Source organism: Hydra vulgaris, chromosome 12 (assembly GCF_038396675.1).
Source record: "Hydra vulgaris chromosome 12, alternate assembly HydraT2T_AEP".
Classification (NCBI taxonomy): Eukaryota; Metazoa; Cnidaria; class Hydrozoa; order Anthoathecata; family Hydridae; genus Hydra; species Hydra vulgaris.
In genome coordinates this window covers 62,950,108-62,977,328 of record NC_088931.1, presented here as the reverse complement: position 1 = coordinate 62,977,328, position 27,221 = coordinate 62,950,108, and the positions used below count along the sequence as shown (strand labels likewise).

The 27,221-nt window shown below is 28.2% G+C and overlaps 2 protein-coding genes across 6 annotated transcripts in view; one reads left to right on the top strand and one right to left on the bottom strand.

Annotated features, from left to right (window-relative positions):
• LOC101238496 (E3 ubiquitin-protein ligase HERC2) overlaps window positions 1-13,676 on the top strand; it is a 124,945-nt gene extending 111,269 nt beyond the window's left edge. Inside the window, exons 46-56 of the mRNA XM_065814049.1 lie at window positions 1,270-1,468; window positions 1,675-1,889; window positions 1,972-2,111; window positions 5,214-5,381; window positions 5,498-5,621; window positions 11,092-11,326; window positions 11,401-11,682; window positions 11,785-11,862; window positions 11,937-12,264; window positions 12,559-13,175; window positions 13,257-13,676. Coding sequence (XP_065670121.1) covers window positions 1,270-1,468; window positions 1,675-1,889; window positions 1,972-2,111; window positions 5,214-5,381; window positions 5,498-5,621; window positions 11,092-11,326; window positions 11,401-11,682; window positions 11,785-11,862; window positions 11,937-12,264; window positions 12,559-13,175; window positions 13,257-13,439 — 2,569 coding nt within the window. The 3' untranslated portion in view covers window positions 13,440-13,676. The remainder of the gene's footprint in view (window positions 1-1,269; window positions 1,469-1,674; window positions 1,890-1,971; window positions 2,112-5,213; window positions 5,382-5,497; window positions 5,622-11,091; window positions 11,327-11,400; window positions 11,683-11,784; window positions 11,863-11,936; window positions 12,265-12,558; window positions 13,176-13,256) is intronic.
• Window positions 13,677-22,389: 8,713 nt separating this feature from the next.
• Window positions 22,390-25,688, bottom strand: LOC136088909 (uncharacterized). 5 transcript variants are annotated; one of them, XR_010642617.1, is made up of 6 exons: window positions 25,376-25,650; window positions 24,608-25,280; window positions 23,845-24,219; window positions 23,529-23,687; window positions 22,938-23,120; window positions 22,390-22,833 (listed from the first exon to the last, which is right to left on the bottom strand). XR_010642617.1 is itself a non-coding variant. In XM_065814048.1 (5 exons), the coding sequence occupies exons 3-5, from the start codon at window positions 24,100-24,102 to the stop codon at window positions 23,031-23,033; spliced, it is 507 nt and encodes a 168-aa protein (XP_065670120.1). In that variant the 5' UTR covers window positions 24,103-24,219; window positions 24,608-25,280; window positions 25,376-25,674; the 3' UTR covers window positions 22,390-23,030. The 5 variants fall into 5 exon arrangements, 1 of the variants encoding a protein (XP_065670120.1); XR_010642619.1 differs by having other exon boundaries at window positions 22,390-22,757; XR_010642616.1 differs by having other exon boundaries at window positions 24,608-25,688.
• Between the last annotated feature and the right edge of the window lie 1,533 nt (window positions 25,689-27,221).

Sequence of the window (27,221 nt, the reverse complement as noted above, 5' to 3'; positions counted from 1 at the left end):
TCAAACAAAAACTTTTTTTGATCTACTTCGTAATTTCCATATGATTGTACCAGTATCCTTAAATCGGTCAGTGCAAAGCATGGTTTCACCATGCTTTGCACTGTTCTCGAAACAATATGCTACTCTTTAGAAATTATTTTGTTTGATACACCAGGTTTTTCAGCAAGAAAATGCAAAATTTTTCTTCGCTTCATATCTTGATTTGATGACATTTCAATTAAAACTACATGTTTTGATAACAGAGTTGTTTAAATTTTTAATAACACTGATACAATGACATTTTAAAACAATTAGCTAATTAAAGTAATGCATGGTTTCCATAAACACCACATCAATACTCCATAAACATACGCACAGATTTCTTTTGTTACATGTCTTAAATATACTCTTTATTTACAAATAAATTCAGATAAAATAAAAAAAGCTTGTATTTTTATAAAATGACATTTTTTATCAAAATATCAAAAATTAATAATATAATCAAAATATGATAATCAATAATGATTATCAAAATATTTAGTTTTAATACGACATAAATGAATGAAATGTACAAAAATTAAAAAACAATCTAGCAAGCATGTGAAATATTTATTTAGACAATGATAGTTTTATAAGTTACATTTGTTCTGGTATTGGAAATACAGCAACAACTCGCAATAAAAATATTACTTTAAAAATTTTATTTTTAACTAACTTAGCTTGGCTCTTAGAAATTTAGTTGCTTGGTTTCAATATAATGATTTTATCACTTGACAGGTACAGTGTTTATTTAATTATTTAAAGCATGTACCCTAAAAATAAACTAGACTATAAAAAACAATTTTCCTCATATTTAACCTTGTAATGCTTAGGTTTAACCTATTTTTAAATTTAAGTGCGACTATATATTGTTAGATAAGCAAATTTTACTTTTCGCTGAAATCAGCATTTATTTAAACTTATAAGGCTTTTATTCCACTTTTTTTTTTTTTTTTACTGGAAAAGAAATTCCTTGAGAACATTAAAAATATATACAAAGCGTAATATTAAAGTTATTTGAATAACACAAGTGTTAAGAACACATTTTAATAACACTGTAAATCAATCATTTTGTAAAAGAGGCTAGTAAATAAAACTACAATATTTAAAGTTTTTAGTTTATTACTGGTTATTTACATAGTGTATATATATATATATATATATATATATATATATATATATATATATATATATATATATATATATATATATATATATATATATATATATATATATATGTTTATGTAATAGAAAATCTCAAGACTGGAACATGATTTGGGCTGGAGCTGGTACTGTTTATGGTTGGGGTCACAATCATCGTGGTCAGCTTGGTGGTGTAAGTGGAATAAAAGTAAAATCACCTGTTCTTTGCTCTGCTATTGCTGCTATCAAACCTGTTCAAATAATTGGAGGAGAACAAACTTTTTTCTTTCTGAATTCTGATGGAAAGGTGTTAGTTTTAGCTTGCTATTAAAAATTTGAGTTTATGCATAAAAAAAAAATTTAAAAGCTTTTGAAAAATAAATTGATAAAAAATTTAGTAGTAAATGTAAAAATACAGTAGTAAATAAAAAGTTTTGTAGTAAAAGAATTTTTAAAATTAGTATAAAATTTAAATGTTTTTTTTTTTTACTTATTTTAAGTTGATGTTTTCAGGTATTTGCAACAGGATATGGAAACAATGGTCAGCTTGGATTGGGTTATTCAGAAACAGTAACTTCCCCTCGTTTACTAGAATCAATCAAACACATAAACATAAAAAAAATCTCTGTTCACTCTGGTGGTAGGCATTGTTTGGCTCTTTCATCAGATGGGGAAGTGTTCTCATGGGGAGAAGGAGAAGATGGAAAGTTAGGTCATGGAAATAGACAGTAAGTTAAATAATTTGATAATGGCGATTTTTTGGTAATTTTTTTGTAAATCGTTTATTGTTACAACATTAACATTTGATAGAACAAGTAGTCAACCAAAGCGAATTGAATTTTTTTGTGGAAAAATAATAACTAATATTTGTGCTGGAGGTTCTCATAGTGCAGCTATTGGTTTAAATGGGGAGTTATACACTTGGGGAAAAGGACGTTATGGAAGACTTGGTGAGTAGAATTTTTAATGTGTTGATTTTGAGTTGTTTTTTTTTTTGTTGTTTTTTTTCCTAACTTTATTAAACTATTATTTTTAAACTCTATTTTTCAAAACTTGTATTCTTTTATTATTATTACAACTTTATTAATGAGCTGAAAGCTGCTGAAGATGCTGAAAGATGCTGAAGATGCTAAAAATGCTGAGAGTTTTAATGACAAGGTTGGAAAATATGAAAATAATTTCCTTCAACAACTATGAGGGATAAAAAAAAACTTATAAAGGAAATCCATATGTTCATTGTCATCATCATATGCTTGTTCATTGTCAAACCTCTCCAACATTTTGAGACTTATCGATCTTTTCTATGTCTTCAGTAAATAATAAAATCATACAGGGTAAAGTAAAACTTCTCTCACTGTTGATAAATGAGTGGTCAACATTAATGATTGTTAGAAAGTTTAGGTGAGACCTGAGATTTTTTTAAGTACCCAAATTTAAAACATTAGATGATAATTAGATCTTTAATTGAAAATTAACAAACTCTTGAATATTCAAATGAAGACATGAAAAAATTAACATTCACCAGAATATTCAAATAAAGATATGAAAAAAATATCATACTCTAGAATATTCAAATAAAGACATGAAAAAATTGACATTCACCAGAATATTCAATGAGGACATGAAAAAATTGACATTTCAGGATATTCAAATAAAGAACATAAAAAAATTATCATACTCCAGAATATTTAAATAAAGAACATAAAAAAATTATCATACTCCAGAATATTCAAATAAAGAACATGAAAAAATTTCATCAAACAAAACTTCTACTAAAGCTGATAACTTTTTATGAAATAGTTTTGTGAATATAAAAGGCTCTGGAAAACATACTTGCATGAGTTTGTTTTATGTATTATAATATACCAATTGGTTATATTATACTTATGGTTATATATATATATTATGTTATGGTTAAGGTTATATATGGTTATGGTTATATATGGTTATGGTTATATATATATATTATAAATGGTTATATTATATATATAATTGGTTATATTATATTGGTTATATTATACCAATAGTGTTATATCAGTAAATCTATAATTTAACTTAATTTTACTTTTTTTTAAAGAAGTGTGAGATTATCTTTTAGATAAAGCAAGGTTGGAAATAGAGATCAGAGAATCAGAAATTAATACTTTGATGCCAAATCAAAGAAATGAATGTATATGAAGTGTTTGTAATCACTAAGAAATCTCAGAGAGATTATTCTAAAAGGCAACACCTTTGAACTTAAAATTAGATCAGTCATATTTGCAGAGCTTAGCCATTTAGTACTATTGACAAATTAATCAACTTTGTTTACCCATCATCAATAATTTTGCAGATTATGTCATATATCCAGCCTTGTTAAGAAACTATTCAAATTTTATGTACAAAATGGTGATTTTATCTACGCGTTAAGTCTTTTATTATTATTTAAATTATTTAAACAATCTTTTAAAATAGTTTATGCAAAAAAACATCAAGCAGTAATTTATTGTTGTAAAAAACATTTTTACAGCAATAATTTCACAGCAGTGAAATTATTTTTATTTTTAGATTAAAAAAAAAAAGTTAAATAAATTTTTTTCTACTTTTCGTTTTTAAATAATTTTAAATTTAAATTTATTTTATTATATTCAAATTAACTTTGTTTATAAATGTTAATAAATTTAGTTTTTTTTAATTAAATTTAATTTACTTTTTTTTAAATTTAAAAAAAAAAATTTTAATTTTTTTAAAAATTTAATAATAAAATTTTTACAATATTTTTTTATAACATAAAATTTCTAAACACGTTAAAGAAAACTCTTTTTATCAAATTTAATTTTAGTTACTTTTTTATGTTCGTTTTAAATTCAACTGTTTTGTTTATTTATAGTTTTATTTTTAATTGATTAATTATCATTTATTATTTGTAGTTATAAGTCAATAAATTTTTTTTTTCTTGTTACGAAAGTGCTAATATACAAAAGTGCTTAATGCATCAAGTACATACACACATATACTTATAACTGTATGTGTGTATTGTCGGATAAACCATAATCAAGCCTGGAGACAAAATTGTTTTAGATAATTTTTTTAGTAAACTTTATGTAACAAATTTTTGAAAAGATGATTTTTTTAAGTTTTGAAATTGCTAATAAAAGTTTTTTCATTATCAGTTTTTAGATTGATCTTAGTATGAATGTTGATTGAGAAGTAGGCGAAGCAAAAAACAAACTATTAACAATTTTTTTTAAACAAAAAATTTTTTTAAACAAACTATTAACAATTTTTTTTTTAAACATTTTGTTAAAGCCAAAATGTTTAAAAAAAAAATTGTTAATAGTTTGTTTTGTTTTTTGTTTTTTGACCATTAAGAAATTCATTCTTAAACAACAGCCCGCTTATTAAAAAAAAAATCAACTAAATTGTAAGAAAGAAAACATAAAACGATAATGTTGTGTTATAAATGTGTGTGTTTTTTTTTAACTATTCGCCTCCCTAAGGCCAAGAGGGCCACTACAGTTGAGGAGGCTGCTATTTGTGGTTACAACCCTCTCTCAACTCTATAACTCCGAAACACGAACCTTGACAAACAAGGCCACTGCGCGGAGAAACAAGTTGAGCGCGGTACTACCAGGGACATGGTGGGGATTGAACTCAGAACTTCTCGCTTATGAGGCGAGCGCTCTACCACTACACCACTACTGTTTTAAGAAGTAAATATTTAAATAAGTTTTAAGATTTAAAATATTTAAATAAGTTTTAAGAAGTAAATATTTAAATAAAAGTTTAAATGAGTATAAGTTTTTTAGTTTAAAGAAATTTTTTTTTTTCAAACAACATATTTAAATTTTATTGATATTTTTTTTTATTATAATATTGTTTAATTTAAAAAAATTTTATGAATATTTTATAAAGATAAAGACTTTAAAAGTACTTTTAAATACACAACTGATGTAATTTAACTTTTAACAATGTAAATATGAATATTGAGTAAAGTTACATTTACTCGCATAACACTTTTCCATTATGCAACAATATCTCATAACAGCGCCTTATATATTATTTAAATTTAGGTCATGGTGATAGTGATGATCAGTTAAAGCCAAAACAAGTTGAAGCATTGCAGTTTTTTTTTGTTCTTGATGTAGCGTGTGGTAGCGGTGATGCTCAAACATTATGCATTACAAACGATGATAATGTTTGGTCATGGGGTGATGGGGATTATGGAAAACTGGGACGAGGTTAGTTTTTTAATAAAGTATTATTAAAGAAATTCAATTTTCATTTCTTGGATTTTTATTTGTGTGGTTTTATTAAGATGGAAGTGATGGATGTGTAGTATGAATATTTTTTTAAGGTGGGAGTGATGGATGCAAGGTACCTATGATAATTGAAGAGTTGTCAGGAAAAGGTATTGTTAAGGTAGAATGTGGTTCGCAATTTTCAATGGCGCTTACAAAATATGGTGTTCTTTACACATGGTGAGTCAAGTATTATATTGAATATCTTTTTTTTAAATTATGTATTATAAGCATAATGATTTTTGTTGATATTTTAGTAATAGTATGAGTTGCGATTTATTATTAAATAAGTGTGTCCATTGTGGCTACTTGATCTTATTCAAGCTATTTTTCATATATTAATCAAGTTAAAACGCTTAACTTTTAAACTAAATTAAATTAAAAGTAATATTAATTTTAGCGATATATTTTCAATTGAATTGTTTGAAAAAATCATTTCAAAAATCAAATCTACAGTAGATTGAGGAAATTGAAAACCATATTGGTTGTCAGAAAGTAAATTAACAGGTGAGGAGAAGTTAGTTACACAAAAATCAAAGCCTTGTATTTTTAAAGAAATAAAAGCAAAATTTTTTTTTAATTTTTTTCAAGTTAATACAATATTTATTTTAACAAAATTGTTTTTTGATAGATAACACTCTCTTGTTGGCTATTAATATCAATTTTGTCTTGATACCCTACATAAGTGATTGTAAAAATGTTGCATCAATTTTTTTCAAACAAGCATTGATATGCCCAATCAATTGTTGTGAACTTTTGGCCTCCCATCCACCCTCACATTCACCCAATACATTCTGAGCCAATACTCCCAAAAGTCTTCGATTGGCCGGGCTTTGGGGACATTAGGGGTGTTCATATCGACCGGCACGAAATTGATATTTTCATCCATCCAGGAAACGGCCTCTTAAAACTTATGAGCACTAGCTAAATCTGGCCAAAAAATGTAATTCAGGTCTTGATGATACTTATTGATGAATGGTATAAGTCGTTCCTTTAAGCATTCTTTGATATAAATGCTTGATTTTATTGCAGCCGATGTTGTTGACCAAAAGAGTGGTTTGGACATTCCGCACTCAGATAGTGCTATCAAAACAAAAAATTTTTTGGAAATTTTTCTTTTCCTGCAAAACGAACATTATCTGGGCATTTGTCTTTGTCATCCGTGTAATATCTGGCCTTTCCAGGCATTTCATCGCCACCAAAACTAAAGTATTTTTCGTTGTCTAAAATTAAAACGCTCTGTTCTTCATAGAGGTGATTTACACGTTTTCAGCTTCTTTTTTGTTTCCTTAGATGCTGTCCATCATTTTATATGGATGTTTTTTCACGTTTATGGTACTTAATGTTCATTTTGGCTAATTGTGTAGAAATTGTCTTTTGATCAACATTGAAATAATGTGCGAGTTTTCTTTTCACCTTTTCAATTGTTGGTCAACCTGCAAAGTTTTGCTTTTTTTTTTCAAGTCCAAGATGATAGGCGTCCAGAATTTTTTGTAACTTTTAAACACTCTCCTGTAAGGTGTCGATTGATATAATTATATGCTGTTTTGTAACAGATTCCTTTTTTAATAAAATGGTTAGCAGCTTCAGCTTTAGTAGCTTTTGGATTTTTTACAAAATAGTTTTTGACATTATTTTGAAGAACTGCTCTTTCTTTGCCATTTAACTTTTTTTTTTAATAATTTTTTTTTTGATTAAAACTAGAATATTTAAAAATACAAATTACATTCGAATGCTAAAATATAATATTATGAATTTCAAGCAAAACTAAGTTAACTTTTGTGTAACTAATTTCTCCTCACCTGTAATTAGGTTCAAAGGAGTAAACTAAGAGTTTTTTTTTGTTTTGTTTTTTATCTAAGACTCAAAAACCTTGCTAATAGTTTTAAATACTTTTAAAGGCCTTAGAAAATGAAAATGAAGAAGAGTCTTGGCTTTGAAAATTTTGGCCTTTGTCTTGATTGTTTTGGCCTTGGCCTTGAAAAAAAATACATATTTTTCTATTGATTTTGTTGAATTCTGCACTTAACCTTGGTCTATTTTGTGGTTTTATTGTCACAGCACTTGTTACTTACAGTTTTGTTAATAATTGGTCTTAATATAAGGCAAAAATTGAAGTCTTTGGTCTTGAAAATGTTTGCATAGGCCTTGGCCTTGTAACATGTGGCCATGGCCTTGGCTTTGCTACTTTTGGCCTTGTTAACAACTCTGGACAAAAGTAATAACTTTATTGAATTACTCCCATAATCACCACATTGAGTATTTATTATATTACAAATATAGTGGTATTACAGATTTTTTATTTGTTTGATAGTGACTTCTGAAATGCTTGGCCATGGTTTATTTTGCATAGTTACAAGCTTAAGTGGCTTTCTTAAAACATCAAAGTGAAAAATTTGATTAATATTAATGTGGCAGTTAATTGAAAATTATTTTATGTCTAAAAAAAAAAAAATACATATCCAGTTACTAATTTAAGGTATTTTTATGCAGTTTACGGGCTCTATTTTTTATATCATGAAACTACTACATAATCTATATAAAAAAGAACCTAACGCTTAACCTAACGCCTAACCTAACGCCTAACCTAACGCTTAAAGCTTTTTGTGTATGTGTAGTAATATAAAAGTTTTGGTTCAACATTATTCTTCAAATTAAAACTCATATTCTAATAATTGCAAAACTGCTTCTTTTTCTTTAATATTTTGGCGCAAACTACAACCTGATGCAAATAATAGTTCTGAGAATCATAAAATGCACTTAATGGTACCAATCTTCTTTTCTTTGTTTCACTACTTGAAGTATCAAAATTCACCTGGGGTCTGCCGGATAATACAATTGGAATAAGAGAAGAGTTATCTTTATCAATGAAAGCATTTAGAAGAATGCTTTTACTATTAATTACAAATTGAACCAATATCAATTCATTTTGTTGCAATTGTTTGTTATTCTCTTCAAAATGAATTTTAGAGCTTTTACATATATGTTACTTTTGTCAAAGATGCTTTATGAAATTAGACAAGTTATTATTTGCAGTTAACATTAAGTTTATATATTATTTATTATAGATTCATAAACTGCATCCAAAATATTAGGATTAGCTAACTTTAAGATTTTTTGTATTATGAATAAATATCAATATTTTTCATGTTTTAACAATATAAAAATATAAATTACACATTTGCAAAATCTTATAAATAGGTATTTTTAGGATGTTTCAATATTAAAAACAAGTTTGTAACATTAATCTAGTCTCACTGAGACCCAATTATTACATAACCATTTAGAAAAATATATATATATATAATGTTTTTACCACATAAAATTGGATACATCATTTAACTTGTAAAAATCATTATTAGAGGTCCATGCAGACATGTGCAGATAATAAACCAAATTTATATTGATAACACAGGCCAACAAAAAAAAGTTCTGGTGCCGAGCAAACAATATGTTTTTTATATAGCATTTCTCAGATTTTGAATACACAACTTATTTTTCACCATCATTTCAAGTTGTAAAGATATTGGAGTTCAAATCTTTAGCAATTGGGATAAAATTCCTAATGTTGTCAAAAAAAATTATTCAACAGTATGTCAATCTGGGTCTCAAAAAAAGCGTATTTTCATAAAAAATTTTAAAAATAATGTTTGCTTGTAATAAAAATGAATACTTTTTATATTATTGCTATGGAAACATATTGTTAAAATTGTTTTAAGAGTCTTAAGCATTTTTTAACAATATTTTTTTGTTAATAAATTTAAGGTAAAAATATTTATATTTTCTAAAATCTCTGTGAAAATATGCTTCTTTTCAGACTCAGGTTGACTTTTAAATAATTTTTTTTTTGACAATATTAGGGGTTTTATCCCGAATGCTAAAGATTTGAATCCAGATATCTTTACAACTTGACGTTATGGTGAAAATTGAGAAATGCTATACAAAAAACATATTGTTTGCTTGGCACCAAAAAAAAATTTTTCTGGCCTGTCTAATATACATATTAAACAATGTATTTAAAGTCTCAAATAACTGGATTACCTTGGACTGCAAAAGTATTCGACTATATAAGTGAAATTTTAACTGAAAAAAGTACTTCAAATACTCCATTTAAAATCATTTCATTTGACATAACTTACGTGCAAAATAGTGTTGCAATAGCTCATTTGAAAGATGATGCTTGATTTGATTTGATTATGCAATTAAAAGAGAAATTTTAAAATTAACTAATTTATGATTATTAGTAACACAAAAAATATCAAATTAAAAAAAAAGCTTTTTATTTTACAGCTTAAAAGCATACGAGACAAAAATATTTATATATAAATACATTTTATTAAAGCTAAATGTTTAAGCTGTAAAATTATATATAATAATGTCATTTTTGAGAGTGCCTTTTTTTTTACTTTTGTCAATCACCTGGCCTACTGTGCAGTGGTCCATTTGGTCAGTTTTAGAAAATATAGCTTTTTTTAGTTATGGGCAGTGAAAGTAGAATTATCTGGGTGCACAATATGTTTATGATAGACCCTATGACAAATAAAAAATTTGTATTTTTAGTTTTAAAATAATTTGTATTTGTAGTTTTAAAATAATTAATGGATGTCAACATCTGTTTGGTTCAACAGTTTCAACAGTATAACAACAGTATATAAAGTTGAACACCAAAAAGATTTCAATATACTGGTGATAAAATGAAACTTCGCAACAAATTTTTTAATTATGCTCATTTTAGAAATCATAAAAATGTTTATAAAGAAGCAAATATATTATAAGTATACATAATGTATGTAGATATATTATAAATTTATAAATGTTTATATAGTTATGTTTTATAAAAAAATATTTTACTTTACTTCTGAACATTTCTCTCTTCGAAATTCACTGATAATGTTAGTTGAGGCACATTTAATAGTTTAGAAGGTTGAAGAATATATATACAATACAGTGTTTAGAAGGTTGAAGAATATATATACAAGGTTCTTAATACCAATAACAACTTTGAAACTTTAAAAGAACTATGCTCAAGAAGGTGGTTTTTTTAACTAAAAAGTCAAATGATGTGCATCATAGGCAAATGAAAAGTCTAACAGCTGGATCAAATGTTAGGTTTGTACAGGTACTATATTCTAACCATTTCATGAAATTCGTTGTTCATATAATTGCAAGAGTCTATTCATAGACAGATTCTAAGACAGCTCGTAATACTCTGTTCTTTGAAGTAAGGAAGAATATATATTAATTAAAAAAAAACAGGAATCAAATTGGATTTTTCATATTCATCAGGTCAACCACAGCAGTTAGCTAGATGTCTTCTGTACAATGACATTAACATAAGAAAAATAGAGACATAAAGTGACTAACATTCTTCTTTTACAATAAGTTTTGTAGATTTTTGTAATTTTGTAGTCGTCATTAAGTTTCAAGAGGGGAGTTGGCTCATCCCTTCTCCTCTTCTTTGACATTTAAGTTACTTTAGTTATAATGAGAGCCAGCTCAAATTTTAAGCATAATCATATTGTGGTGTAGTGTGTTGCTTGTGTATTGCATTGCATGTGTGTGCACTTTGGTGTAAAATATTCATAGAATTTATAGGATAATATTTATTAAATATATTACTAATATTTAAATAATTTAAGTTTTATTTTAGGGGAAAAGGAGATTATTATCGCTTGGGTCATGGCACAGAAGAACACGTGCGGCGTCCAATGATGGTAACAGCCCTTTTTAATAAAATTGTAACTTCAATATCATGTGGTTCATTGCACTGTGTTGTTTGCACTGATGAAGGTGAAGTGTATTGTTGGGGTGACAATGATGAAGGTCAACTTGGTGATGGCACTATCATAGCTCGACAAACACCAACTTTAAATACATTCTTACTAGTATAGTTTTAATATAACTGTTTTTTAGAAGCAAAGCATGTAGTTCTTTGTTTAACATACTTTTACTTTTATAGAATAAAAAGATTGATCGAATATCTTGTGGATCAGCCCACACCATTGCATGGTCAACAAGTAAAGCAAGTGAAAGAAGAAGTTTGCCATTAGAAGTCCCAGTTGAATACAATAATTTAAAGCATCTACCCATGAATGCTTTACGTGATAGAGCGTTTCTTTTAAATAGCTTTTCAAAGTTGATTTGTTTATGTTTTCCTTTGCTTGATCTCGTTCCACAAGATACAGATGTTGAAGAACCTATGATAAATTCTTTGAGACGCATAATCTTGTTTTCATTTAAGGTATTTGAGTACTTTGTAAAAGCTTTTGTCTATATATTATTCTATAGGATCAACGGATTGTTAATTTTTTTTCTAAAATCCATTCAAAACTTTTCATGTCAGGAATCAATAATGAGAAAAGTAATTGAATCGACTTCAATACGTGATCAACAACATGGTCCTGTTGTACAACTTAATAGGGTAATTTATTTTTTGTCAACAATAAGTAAAAACATTTACCACTCGTTAAAGTTATAAAAGTTTTTGTTTTTTAGGTCGTAAAGCATCGTCAATTACGTGGTTCTAATATAAATCAATCATTGTTTACTCAACTAGCTTGCTTGATTAATGAATTCCCATCTGATAGTTTTCGTTTACCTAATCGAATGTGGAAAGTTAAGTTTGTTGGCGAGTCAGTTGATGATTGTGGTGGAGGGTTTTCGGAATCTTTAGCGGAAATTTGTGAAGAATTAAGAAACGGTAGTCTTCCAATCCTTTTGCCCACTCCTAACAACGTGGAAGAAAACGATCAAGATTACGATTGCTTTATGCTTAACCCAGGTCTAAAACACGCGAATGCCAGAGATCTATTTCGCTTTTTTGGTAGGAGGAAATTTAAGTGAAAGTCTTAATATTTTTAATTATAATCTTTATATATTTTATATATGTTATATATATGTTATATATTTATATATATACATACACACACATATATATATATATATATATATATATATATATATATACATTTTAATTTATTTATTTATATATATATATATATATATATTATATATATATATATATATATATATATATATATATATATATATATATATATATATATACATTTTAATTTATTTATATATATATTCAATATGTATACATATACATGTTTAGGTATCTTGCTTGGAATAGCTGTGCGCACTGGCCATCCCATGAGTTTAAATTTAGCAGAGCCTATGTGGAAGCTGTTAGTTGGCTCAAATATCACTTTAGAAGATATTGGAGATATGGATCGTGGTTTTTTTGCCAAATATTCGTATCTTCTTACGGTAAAAGGTGCCGATCTTGAGGCTGTTGAACTGCCATATGTTGTCCTTAGTGCTGGTAGAGAAGAAATTGTTCTGAGTGAGTCTCATAAAACAATAAACGAATTAAACAAAATGGAATACCTTAAGTCTGCACTCTTTTACAAACAACACGAGTTTGATGAAATTGTGGGTTGGATTCGATTTGGAATGGCTCAAGTAATACCTGTTCCTGTATTATCATTATTTACCGGTTCCGAATTTGAAACTATAGTTTGTGGAAGCCCAGACATTCCAGTGGAAGACTTGCGTTCTTTAACATCATACAAAGGGATAGATCCTCTTTCTCCACTAGTTGGTTGGTTTTGGCGAGTTTTAGAAGATTTTACTAATCATGAGCGATCGTTATTTTTAAGGTTTGTTTGGGGGCGAACGCGCTTACCTAGAACGCATGCTGATTTTCGAGGAAAAGATTTTATATTTCAGGTTATAAAAATTTCCGTTTTTATTTTAGACATGAGTTTTGCATAATTTTTTTTCGACTAAACACGAAAATTATGATTTTAGGTTTTAGATAAATACAATCCACCAGATGAGTATCTTCCAGAATCCTACACCTGTTTTTTCTTACTTAAAATGCCAAGGTACACAAACTATGAAACACTTAAAGAGAAACTAAAATATGCTATTTATTTCTGCAAATCTATAGACACAGATGATTATGCGAGGATTGAGTCAGCAAATCTGTAGACATAGATGATTATGCGAAGATCGAGTCAGCAACTAGCTAATTGACAATTAAGTCTGTTGTCCCGTTAAGTCTGGTTGTTTCGTATTTCACTCATATCTATTGTAATTTTTTAAATTATCAGAAAACTTAGTTTAAAAAAAAAAAGAAAAAGGAATTTATGTCATAAATTGCTTATTTAACATGTATTGTTTGTAGATAATGTAGTATATTTTTTTTAAATAGAAATGATCTTTTAAGTTTTTTTGTTTTGTTTTTTAATTCAATGAAATTCCCCGTTTATATTTTTAAGTTTCGCTAAGTACTTTTTAAATATTATTTGCTAAATTTGTTTATCCGCAGTAGGTACCAGCAATTTTTGGTATTAAGTTGCTTCAAACTGGAGTAGAAAAATGTAAAGTTGGCTACTAGCAATCTTATTTGAAAAATCAACAAATAAACCGCTTTATTATAAAGACCCCATATTTTGTTGAATTACACAAAGAAATGTGTCATTAAAAATAAGTAAATGTAAACAAAACTTTCAAGCGGCTTATTTATCACGGTTTGAAAATTTTAGGGTGAGTCATCAACAAAAACACCCGAAAAACCCTTCGGAGGGATGGTAGTACATACCCATAAGATATAATAACAAGTAATTTTAAAATCAACGATTACCGTCCGTGAGAGAAATTTTTTCGTGAAAAATGCTTTCTCCGTGAGAAAAAGCATTTTTGTTTTTCTCAATACTGGCTAAGTTTCAAACTATCTTTTAGTACTAAAAAGCTATTAATTCATCCGATTCTGAGTTGTTCGTTTCCAAAAATGTGTATTTTCTTACAAAACAACTGAAAAAGCAAGAACAACAAAGCAAATTTCTGCATTATTTTACAATTTGATTCTCTTAATATCATAATGGATTTAATCATATAGCTAAAAAATCTGAACACTAATAAAATCGCGTTTTCCACTCTTATATGTTTTGATTTTGACTTCTATACATGTTTGCGGTTGTAGTCTACAACACAGTTAAGTAATTGCAGTCCATGTTCTGGGTGAAGTGCATGTCTCTTGAATCGTTACCTTTGAGGCTTGAAGTTTGCATGAAGAGCTTCAGTGGCTTGTTTACTGTATATTCCAGGACTTTGATGGCTCAGAGAGATGAACTGGGCCACGTGAAAGAATACAGTGTAGACCTTAGGAGTTATTAAGACTGGAAGAGCTAGGTATGCAGCTTTGAAGTTCTCAATGTAATCTTGAAAATTTTCATCCAGATGGGTTCCAAAAGATGCAGTAACTAACTTATCAAATTGCCTGAATGCTTCAACATAGGGAAATGTTGCACTTACAGCTGCTGCTTCAACTTTTTGTTGAAGTATATCAATACTTTTCAACAGCCTTTGACAATAATTTCCATGAAAATGTCCTCCATGAAAGGGTTGGAGAGGAATGTTTAAAACCTCTAGCTATTCTTTGACCTCTGGCCAAAGACTTTGCTCAGACTCTTAAAAAGGTGGTTGACCACACCCATCAGTAGGTGAAGTTCCATTGGTGGTATTGCTTTTAGAATGAGTGTTTCATCTGAAATATTGAGTAAGGGCACGTTGATGAAATTTCCAAAGCATTTAGCACCCTTTACATTACTTCCTTCAGTAACAAAAGCTTGCTGATGATGAGCCTTTCTGATGCTTCCAAAAGTTCTCAGTGCACCACATTTTCTAAGGTTTGGAGAGTCTGCATCACACCAACAGCAAGGATGTTTGTTAGCACGCGATTAAAGTTCACAAAGAATGATAGCATGTTTTTATGTCACAAGACAAGACAAAGGAAAAAGCACCAATATTGGTGAGTTTCCACAGGCTTTTAATGTTATCATAGTTTTCTGGCATTTCTTCAGAGATTGCTATAATCAGCTGTTTCTTTACTCCAGAATCTTTAAAGGAAGAACTACAAAGCTTAGGAGTCTTCAGGACGGGACTGGTTGGTTCTGGGGCTACCTTGATAATGCCCAGACTCATCTTAAGAAAGTTACCTCCACCATCAAGTCCAATCTTAATTAGATGTTCCTCGGAGACAGATCTTGCTGATACCATAAATTGAAGAAGGCTGCCAATATCATTACAATGTACAACATCTTTAAGGTAGTCAGTGCCAGAACAATTAATTTTAGTGACAGAAAAGTGATCTTTGAGCAACTTTCCTTGCTCTGCAAATTTCCGAGCAAAATATGGCTCAACAATTTTTTGTTGGCCTGCAGAGTTAAGAGTTAAAGCAAGTTGTCTTATCTGGTTGTTGGACAAACCAGTGTTAAGTTGAACTGTCACAAGGCTTTCAGTTGGAAGAGGATCCTTAAACAGTTGTGTTGCAGTAGCTTTGCCTGAAATTTAAAACGGATTATTAGAATAAATTGTACTTAATGAAAAGCAATATGTTGGGTAAAAAGCAGTAAAAAAACACTTACCAAGTTTCAGTGGTAATTTAGGTCCCCCACTTGATTTGCTCAGTCGCATTGTACCATTTAAAGATACATCCTGGGTTCCCAAAACAGAAGATGCAAGAATTTCTGCTCTTTTTGTGTTTGTTTTTGCAAGTGCAATCAGGTTTGTGCTTCTAGTTCCAGGGGTGCACTTATGGGATAAATCTGGTCCAATCACATGAGGCAATTTGTGCATCTTTTTTCAACTTTAGATGATTTCTCTTGAGTTGTACTGCTCGACAAAGGAGATGAACTTTCGCCCTTTGACTTAGCAATTTGGCAAATAATACAGTAACATGCAGGAGAATTTCTTGTTGATGACTTCGCAGCAATTGAACTAAAATCATACAATTTGTGAAATGGTTGTGATGTTTTTCCCGCATCAATTTTTTGCAGAATGAAACGACAATTTGTGCACATTCCATTTGGAAGATGATCATCATTAAAGTCTAATGATTTTGGAGAGTGTTTTTCCAATCTGCTTATCAAGAAAGATGTTATACTTCGATCACATTTTGACATGCAGAGAATGCAAACTGTGTTTCAACATTCAGCATGAGTTTTAGGAGAATTGGGCATTTTGTTAGAGGAACAAAAAATATATTTTTTTGTTCCTCTAACATAATTTTATTTATTTTAGTTTGAATACTAGGAAATAAATGATGAACTTAAAAAAATGTTGTGGATTAACAAGAAATCAAAACAAAACTGATGTTCAACATTAAAGATGTGGTGGGTTCTAGTTTTGTAGAAGAAAAAGCAATTTCTTTGTTAGAGTTTGAATTTTTAAGAATGTTTGTTGTTATTTATTCCATATTTACAATAAAATATTAATATAATAATATATAAAAATGTTTTTACTTCATAAAACCCTTTGAAAAAATTCACAATATGAGCGTTTTTGCTATAAAAATATTAAAATTAAAATTTCTTTCTCGGACGGTAATGGTTGATTTTAAAACCACTTGCAATAATATTCCAAGGGTATTATCACTCCTCCAAAGGACTTTTTCGGGTGTTTTCGTTGATGACTCGCCCCAAAATATTCAAACCATGTTATTTTTTCTGTATTAATGCAAATTTCTGCAATTTTGCACATAACAGTTTATGGTCTCATATTCACGCTTGAAGCAATTGATTTTTCTGAAAAAAAAAATTAAATCGTTGGTGCCTAATCTGCAGCGAGTAATGTTTATCGGGAGGAAATTAAATCTATTTCCTGAAACTTTTTATGATCTTTGTATGGGAGAGTGACTTCTTTTAAGTTTGTCCTTCTACAAATATAAAGGCAGTTTTTATTGAGATTTTTAATTACTGCGATGGAGTGTGCTTTGTTTAACGAAATTCTCAAATTAGTTTTTCAAAGAAACATGTTTTTTTTACAAAGCATAGACGTTATAACTCTAAACGAACACGTTATAGCTCTAAATAAACACAGATTCTTTAGTTGAAGAAATAAAGAAAGTTATTATTCTGTAGTTATAAGAAAGTTATTATGCTGTAGAAAAAAAGAAATGAACGTAAGTAAAAAAGTGAAGATTTATTAAAAAATAATACTGAAAGTGTAAGCATTTCTTTTGAAGAGAGTTTGTATACTTTCCAACACACATCTACAGCCGTCATAGGAATGTTAATATGGCAAAAACGATTTTAAAAATAAACTAAGCAAACACAAATATAGGTTTTACGCGAAACGAGTGTTATTAAAATCCGACCCTAGCATAGAGGTTATTTTATTGAAAACCATACCCTAAGAGTCAAGCCTGACTCTTAGGGTATGGTTTTCAATAAAATAACCTCTAAGGGTAAAGGTTATGGTTTGATTTATTTTAATTGTGTTTAAAGGGTTTAAAGTTACAACTTTGTTTACAAATTGAAAAATCTTAGTTCAATTTCTAATAAAATATTTATTCAACCGTTTGAACTTAAAAAAAGAAAAAAAAACTCTATTAGCAGTAAATTAAGAAAATTGACTTACGATAGTTTTGAAAACCTTTCATTAAAAGTCAACTCAGGGGCATCTTTAGCTTTATCAGTCCTGACTTAAGTGCGGAGGGGTCTATATTCCTAGAGATCGCAATTTTAGGAGCACCATTTTTTTCAGAAGAACTTTTCTTATTTCATCTTATGGTAATATGTTAGTATAAGGTCCCTGCTTTAAAATAGCGTTAGGCTCCATTTCTTAATCTGGCACTGACCACTAGGCGTAGAAAAACGCATAATTAAATAAAACGCATAATTAAATAAAATAAATGTTTACTTTTTTTTTGTTTTTTGTTTTTGTTTTTTGTATTGCTGTATATTTATTTAAATCGATTTATTAATTAGAATATCGACGCAATCGCAAAGTAAGAAAAATCAATTTAACAATGTTTAGTTTTAAAACACCCTTTCGGAGACATTTAGTCTCAGCAAAGTGATCAATAAATCTCAATGTCAATTTTATTAACCATTTTACTAGTTTATAAAGTTTAGCTATCATTTAATAAGTCTCGTATATTTGTTACCATTATTGCGCCCACTTTGCTAGTACGTGAATTGATTTGAAGAAGAAAAAAATTTGATAAATCCAATAATCAGTATCTTTAAAACAGCCTTAAAAATAAAACAGCCTTAACTGTCATATTTTATCAAAGTTTAACATTATAACATAAATTGCAGTAAAAAATTTTATTAAACTTTACATTCAGAGAACAAAGATAAAAAAAATAGTAACCGTAGCTGCATGAACAGCGAGTGAATTGAAACCTAATTTGACAGCTTTCGATAATACACAATAATTTGTTATACAAAAATGAAAACTTTAAACAAAAAAAAGTTTTTAAGCTAATTTTTTTAATTTTAAATATTTCTCTTATTTGTTCATAAACTGTTTACATTTGTTGACAAGACAACTTCCTATGGCAATGTGTTCCGTAAATAGACAAAAAAAAGTTGCGCATAGTTTTTTAACAAGATGCTGCTCTAGATAGACAAATGAAAGTTGTGCATAATTGTTTGACAAGATGCTTTTCTAGATAAACAAACGAAAGTTAGACATATAGTTTGACAAGATGTTGTTCTAGATAGACAAAGGTGTTTTCAATCATCTCCAGTATTGCTTTTAATGAATATGCACACCAAGATCACGCTCATTCGTTGAATTGTTAGTTTCGGATCATTTTACAGTGTAATTGAATTTTATGTTGTTTTTACTATATTCCACAACCACGCATTTATAGAATTTTATACAGGTGTAAACCAACATATAAATTAAAAAATTAAAAGTATTAGAACAATAGATAAAATAAGAAGGAATAAACTTGAATAAACGTAGATATGCATATAAACAATAAAAAAGTAGACCAAAATAATTGTTTAACTTTTACAACTAATAACAACTCAATATATTTTCTAATGAAAGAATGAGGATTTTTAGTTTATTTTAAAAAAGCAAAAAGTAATAGGTACTTTAAAATTAAAACTTGGAAAAACAATTTTATTCTAAAGCTCGATAAGTAATACAAAATTGATTAAAGTTTGTTTGACAAAAAGGTTCATTTAAAAAGTTATTATTTCTTAAAATATACTTACTGATTGGTTTAAAAGTAAAAAGATCTTTGTAAACGACTAGGGATAAGTTATTTATCCATATATATACAAAACATAAAATATTGAATACATTTAACTTTTATATATTTAGAACTTTAATTTCAATAAAATAATGCTTCGAATAAGAGGAGCAATATGCAAAAATTGGTTATATGGATTGCGCGTTTCTGACTTAGAGAAAGATGTTGCAGCTTACCTTTTTTTTTTGTACTCCCCCAAGCAATATTAGCATAACTTAAATAACTATGTATTAATGAATAATAAAGTTGGATTAAGGCTTTCTTATTGAAGTAGGTTCGTGATTTAAATTCGTTATTTAAATCATTTCTTTTTTATTTCCTTTTGATTGATAAAGATTTGAGGTAACTTGGTCCTCAAGGAAGGACTGATCGGTATTCTTGGAAGGTGGTCCAAGAATACCGATCAGTCTTATCACCGAGCACCACGGAGGAGCATTTAACCAGGTAGTTCACACCCCCTTCCTTACCAATGTCACTTATTGTGCTAAAGCCAGCGTTGAACCAAGAACCTCTTGGTTCTAAGCCTCGATTTCAAAACATTAAAAGACCTTGATCACCAAACCTTGAAAGCAATGTCCCAGTAGGCAAAGCGATGTCGAAACAATGTCTGATTTATGTTAGGATTGACGTTGCATTGACGTCGGATTAACTTTAAAAATGGACAACGTTGAATAAAAAGGATGTCCAACGTGTTATTTTGAAAAAAAAAAGTATCGTATGTAAAAATCGAACCCGGAATCCACTGCATGTCAACTTTACGCGTTATCATTAAGCTACCACGGCGATTTAAGCCTGTTATTTTATTGTGAGCATGCGCATAAGTTACGTTTGATAAAGTTACGAAAAAAAATGGCGATTAGATTTTTCGGCAAAAAATGAAAATTTGTTTTTTTATTTGTTATTAATGAGGTACAAATTTCACTTGAATAAATAAACACAATACATTTTTAGAATTTTATATCCTTAAGTGTTTAACCTAAATCGTAAAAATAAATGAGAATGTTTGTAAACAAAGAAAATATCTCAGTTCAAGATTAAAGGTTTTTTAAGTTTAAAAACTAAACATCTGTCATACAACCTATAGAATATCTTTTGTTTGAAAATTTTTTGGCAAAAAAGTTTAATTGATTCAAATTCTGTAAAAAAAGCATAAAAAATCTGTATGTTCTGTTTTAACCAATCATTTTTTTAACTAAAATAAAATGATTTTACGGCAAGCTATGTATATATTCTATACTTTTTGTGCGTTCTGAAAAAATTTCTTACCACTATAAAAACCTAAATTTGCACAAAGTCTAATGTTATATCATTCAATTTTAACTAAGTAATTATATACATGTTAAAAGATACGTGGATTTATAATTTATGAGATAACACTTGCAATCATTTACTTCGAAATGTATAAGAGATTCCACAGTTATGGAATTTCTAATGTTTGCCCTTAACTTGCAGACATAGATAATGTCATATTTTATTGAGTAACAACTTATAAGATTTATGATACTCAAGATATTAACAAGAAAATCTACTTTTAATTGTGTAACGTACTAATTAAACTATAAATATGCAAGATTTAATCTTGTAATGCATAGAAAATATTTATTTAAAAATACTTCAACTTCATGCAACACTTTTCTATTGTAATTTTTCATTAAAAAACTAAAAAATGTCCCTCCGATAACTTTTAAACACAAATATAAGTACAAACCTTGTTGAGTCGGACTCTCAAGGGGAGTACATGAAGTTCGATAATAGATAATAGTCCGACTTAGCGATGGCCTTAAACGAAGCTCTCGATATTTATAGAATGTTCAAAGGAAGTTAAATATCTGACTTAGTAAAAGTTCGACTTATCCAGGGTACGAATTTACGGGGTTCTACTAGCAACCAGACGATCTCTAATGGACTTATTATAAAAGGACAAAAATAGACTTCGACAAAGCACTAATTGCAACAATTTTAATTACAACTATCAAAAATGAATTGTCTATAAAAAATGTTTGCCTTTCTAGACAATCATTTTAAAAACGGACACTAAATGAACAATCTCGATTTTTTAATGAGGTATAGAAGATCTATTTAATATATAATTTGGACTTATAACGAGTAATTAAATTTTCACTGCAGCATCGTTTCAAAAACTGAAAACGAGCACAAAATTAAAAATACAATTTTTCTAACAGAAGTTCATTTTTTAATTTTTTGTCCAGCGTGTGCTGTTGATTAAAAAGTTAATGTCTATTTAAAAACCTCAAAATGGACTATTTTGTGCTCAATTGAAGTTCATTAATTACTCAGTTCAGTTGTTTTTCAATTCTCAGTGAATGTGCGTGAAAATTTATTTTTAAAATGCCCTCTCCAGTTTGGGATTACTTCAAAAAAGTTGAAGGTAAGTTTATCATTTAAAAAATTCATCAATAAAAAATCAATAATTTCATCAATAAAAAATCAAGTAAATTTAGACAAAATCATAGACACCAAATAGACAAAAAATTATGCTTTGTAGACTTATGAAGTGAAAATTATTTTTTAACTGAGCAATCTTAGGACACCATCAAAAATTTGATAGACACAACAAGGACAAAAAATTAAACATTTGTTGTGTCCATTACAACATACAGAATTGTCTATGTCTGTGTTGTAAGTCTATCCATAGACTAGTCTGGTTACTAGGTTCTACGGTAGTTTCTATTGATGATACATTTCTTATGCACAATGCTACCTTATAAACTATTTGATTATAAATCCAAGAAATTTTCAACAGCAGTATTAATTATATCAATATATACTCCATACTATAAAACTCAAAGTACAATTATTTATTTTTAGTTTTCGGTAATGGTGCAGAATAGGGAACCATTACTATTATTTTTAAATAATAATACATTTCTGAATTATATACTCCTTAGAAATCCTTTTTATTAAAAGATTGGATTTTTAATACAAATTTGTATACAATAAAATTTAAGATCTAAGCATTTTTTTTTCTTTTTTTTATTTCTGGTTTCATAGCTTTAGCTTTCGGATGGTTTATGAGATAATGTTCTTTCAACGTGCTTTTCAAACGACTACAGCCTTTCATATGCCAAAACAAACGATTAAGGTTGTTAAAGTCGGAATGTAAACTTTCGCCGCCTTGTTCCCCATAAACGCCAATGTCTAATCCCCATTTCTGAATAAATTGAATTACATGGGATTCAAAGCAATTGCATCTTTGGAGTTACAGATGCACTTGGCCAAGTCAACCGATAATACTCCATAAAATTAAATAATTTGATTATTGAAAATCATTTACACAACTTCCTTTAAATATACTAATCAAATATCTACCTAAAAGCAATCAAGACAGTCATGCTCGTTTGCAAAATTTACTTTTCAATTAGCTCAAAAACGTGTTAAACTCAATCACCAATCTGCTTAAAAAGAAAACCTACCTAATTCCTGAATATCATTCCTTTGAAAAGATTGCGAGCTGTTCATGAGCTTATAACATTTTGAATAATGAAATAACTGCTTAAAACTCTAGCTCACTTTAACAGATAATAAATTAATATCGGTGCCAATAAAACCAAGAGTTGAGATGGAATGGAATTGCACAAATCTAACAATGGCTGAGGCTAAAAAAATATTTATAAAATTAAATAATTTTTCAATATTTTACAAAAAAAAACAACACTTTTGCATGAGATTAAACTGATTTCTATGGATTTTTGATCCATTCAAATATAATTTTTGTTTTTGTCAACAAGCATTAACTTTTTTTTGCAACAACCAATTTACTCTTTTCTGCTTAATTGTAGTGGGTGTAATAAGCAGGGGGGTCTTTAATCCCTCTAATTTGCAAAGATCGGGTAGTTCAAAACAAAAAAATTGAAAAAAATTAAAGGTTTTATATGAACAATTCGAAAGCCACATTAGATTTTTTCCCAGTGACCTCAGGTTTTTCAATTGCTGCTTTTCAGAACAACTGTTCCTAATAAAAAAACACATAAATATATAAATAATATATACTATTAAATAAAAACCTTAAGCATTATGTGAATATGGTTTCCAACAAAGCATTTTCCATGATAAGCCTGCCTTTCTACTTTATTAGCCTTCAACACTTCATTAAGTTGCTGAATGCAGGGACCTGAAGTTTTATCAAGTACGTTTGCTTCATTTAATGAACTTAATTCTTTTATCTAGAAAAATATATATTTAAAATTTTAAAATATAAGGATATATATATATATAAATTTTTAATAATATTTTTATTTAACAAAAATTTCATTGTAAACTTGATTAAACATTTTTGCAAACATAGTAATATAATAAACATAGTTTCATAATAATAAATACCTTGTCGTTAACTATTCTTGGTGTATATATGTTCCTAATTTCTACTGTTTTATCTGGCTCACATATAACCTTTAGAGAAATTGTGTCTTGTAGAAGTGCAATTTTATTGTTACAGCTTTCAATAACACTTTTTACAAGATTGGATTGAAGATGCATGTTAACATATTTGTCAAAATCAGCTTTACCAATTATATTATTCTTTAAAGCAAGTTCTCCAGCAAGCTTTATATCTATTAAGTGGCATTCATCTTCGAACATGTTGAAAAACTTTAAATAGGTACCCAAAGATATATGTAAAGCAGGTACAGCAACCTAACAAAATTTCAAAGATACCAACTACCAATACTAAACTCACGATTGAACCAACAAAGAGTACTAAAAAGATTAAAAAACAGAAGTGCTAAATTATATTACCTGGTCTAGAGGAATATTAAATAAAGTTTCATTAATCACATTGTTGAATAATTTAGCATTTTTCAAATTTCCTCCATTACTTTGAAAACGATGAAAGTTATTGTTTAAGGAGTTTAAAGACCTTTGTGAAACAACATGCTCTCTACATATTGGAGCTAGTTGGGTGTCTTTTTTGGTCACAAAAAAGACAGCAATGCTGACCTATGCATAACAGAAATGCTATCAGTATAGTAAGGTTTTCATTAATTTTTAATGTTTTTAAAGTCCTTAAGTTTTCTTGATAAGGTTTATTTACTTTCTAAAAGAAATGTTTTTTTGTATAAGTGTAATAAAAGCAGAGCAAACTTACCAATAGCTCCTGTAACTCCATATGCACAGAACTGCAAAGGCTATTAACCATGATGTAGGTTGAACATATAGGACATTTTGCTTAATTTTCTAGTTTACCTTTAACAAGCAAATTCTTTTTTGTATCGGCTACAAAAAGAATGCTGACAATCTTTAATCATAACTGGTTGATGCATTACTTTATCACCAACTTTACAAATACATAAAGTTAAATGAGGATTAAGATGAAGATTTAATTCAAAATACTGATCTTGGTTCAAAGGTAAAGGTAAGGATTTTAGAAACAGATTAAGGTTTATTTGAGTCCATCTTTTAAATGTTTCTGGTCTTCCTACATTTGGCTTTGGTTTTCGACCAGCTTTACCAAATACACAATTACACTCGTTTGCTTGACATTTTAACCAAATTTTTGGTATAGCATTGAAAGTTTTATTACCTCGGTTTTCTATATTCACCATAGTTGTATTGCATTTCAAACACATTTGTGCTGGATGAACATCTAAACAATCTTCAACAATATTTATTTTAAAAATATTATAAATTCTTTTCCGCCTACTGATGGTTTTTATAGAGTCTTTTCCAGTCAAATTTCCACAAATTTTGCATACTCTCAATAATTTTTGTTGATGTTTTTCAGGTTTCATCAAAATGAAGATTTTATAAAAACCTCTTGACTAAAAGATGAAAATATATTTCATCAAAAAATGATCGGTTATAGAAACTAAAATTTTTTGAGAGACGATTAACAATATTTTTATTAAAAACTAACCCAAATATCATAAAAATTTTACTTCGTCCATAATTGGCATCTATGTAAAGTGTTAGTTTAGGTAATATTCCAGTTAAAAGTTAAATAAATAAAGTGGATGTTTAGATATATTTTTCACATTGATTTTATGCTTAAACTAACTCATTTATGTAAAATTTCATTTTATGAGTCAAAATATTAGCAACCATTAAAATATTGTCTTTAAAAACAGGAAACAAGGTTGAAAGGTAATATACAAATTGAACACGTAAATATAAAATTAGATAACCGAGTATTTGTAACAGACGCATGCGCATAATAAAATCCCAAGCTTTCATAAGTATTGAATCACCGTGCTACACGTATATACTGCTAATGGGTAATTTAATCTAATATATTTACTTTTAGTAGCAATAGCCAACGATAAATCTTAATTTTGTTTAGCTGATAAATTTGGTACCGCTAATGATAATCTAACATTATATTTATTGTGATCATTTTATGATTACTATCTATATCGTTTATGACGTTGTTCTGACGTCGTTAAATCGACGTTGTTCAAACGTCATGTAATTGACGTCGCTCCAACGTCGTTAGACATCAAAAGATGTTGAATGACGTCAATAAAATAACATCGTTTTAACATCGTTGTATTGACGTCGTATCAACGTTCTAATACTCGTTGATGAAAGTTTAACTTAAACCTGACGTCAGGTAGACATCGAGTGCCTTCTGGGAAGAAAAGACTTTAAAAGCTCAAAAATAACTTTAAGTCTAAAATAAGACTAAATTGTTATATATACATAAAGATTATGAGGAATATATAACTGATATATATTTTGGATTCACATTCATAATGTGTTTTTATTTTCGACTTTAGTTACATTTAATCAAAAATTTTACGAATGGTCGTTTAAGCAATTTTTAACTAATTTAAAAATTGAAGTAACGAATTTCAAAAAATTAAAAACTAAGAAAAAACTGGCATACTTTTTAAAATAAAATAATTACTATTCATAAATGTTTTTGATTAATACTTTATACTTGGGCTCGGCAACCGGTGGAAACCGCAACTGCTTAACCGGTTTTTTGTTGAGTTTTCTCAAAACCGAAACCGTTTTTTTTCTAATAAAAACCGGTCATTATTATACATTACTAAATAGATAAATAGTTTAAAAATTTCTTGTTTTGAAAAGTCGGAAAGCACAAATATTGTGAAAACATATATAGTTTTTAAAAAATCGCTTTGGCATTTAGTTTTATTTATTTCAATATTTTTTTTACCAATTATTAATAGATTGCATACTGACAGAATTTAGTACGCAGAATTGTTTATTTTTTAAAAGGGCTGTTATTATGTTATTAATGAAGGATAATTAAGGAATGTTATTATGTATGACGTCATTGTAATCTGAAAAAAAAAATTAAGCAACAAAAAGAAATTTTTCGTCAACAAATTTGTTTTTGTAATTTTGACTTTCGTATTACTTTAAATATTATAAATCGTAGTATATTTTTACATTACACTTTTGTAAACAGATCACATGCATAATTTTTAGTTAAAAGTAGCATTTTCAGTATTTTTTAAAAAAAACGTTATTGAGTTGCCACAAAAAAGAAGGATTAGAAAAGAAAAAAGAGACTGAAAAGAAAAAATGATCCAAGTTCATTAGAATCGAACTAAATTAATAACGAATAAAAAAAAGATGCAAATATAACTGTACATTGATAAAAATTAATGTTTAATAATTAATGAAAAAAATTAAACTTTTTATTATAAATATGGAAAACTTTAGTTTACATATCTAATTCCAGTAGGAATATATACAAATCTTGTAGGTTACCTATATCAATCTTGTAGGTTACA

Excerpts from the sequence above, each read along its gene's own strand:
- LOC136088909 (XM_065814048.1), bottom strand. The coding sequence starts at position 24,102 with ATGTTCGAAGATGAATGCCACTTAATAGATATAAAGCTTGCTGGAGAA. Across the intron at positions 23,688-23,844 it reads CAAGAATAGTTAACGACAAG|ATAAAAGAATTAAGTTCATT; the intron begins GTATTTATTATT and ends ATATTTTTCTAG. Across the intron at positions 23,121-23,528 it reads ATATTCACATAATGCTTAAG|CCTCAGCCATTGTTAGATTT; the intron begins GTTTTTATTTAA and ends ATATTTTTTTAG.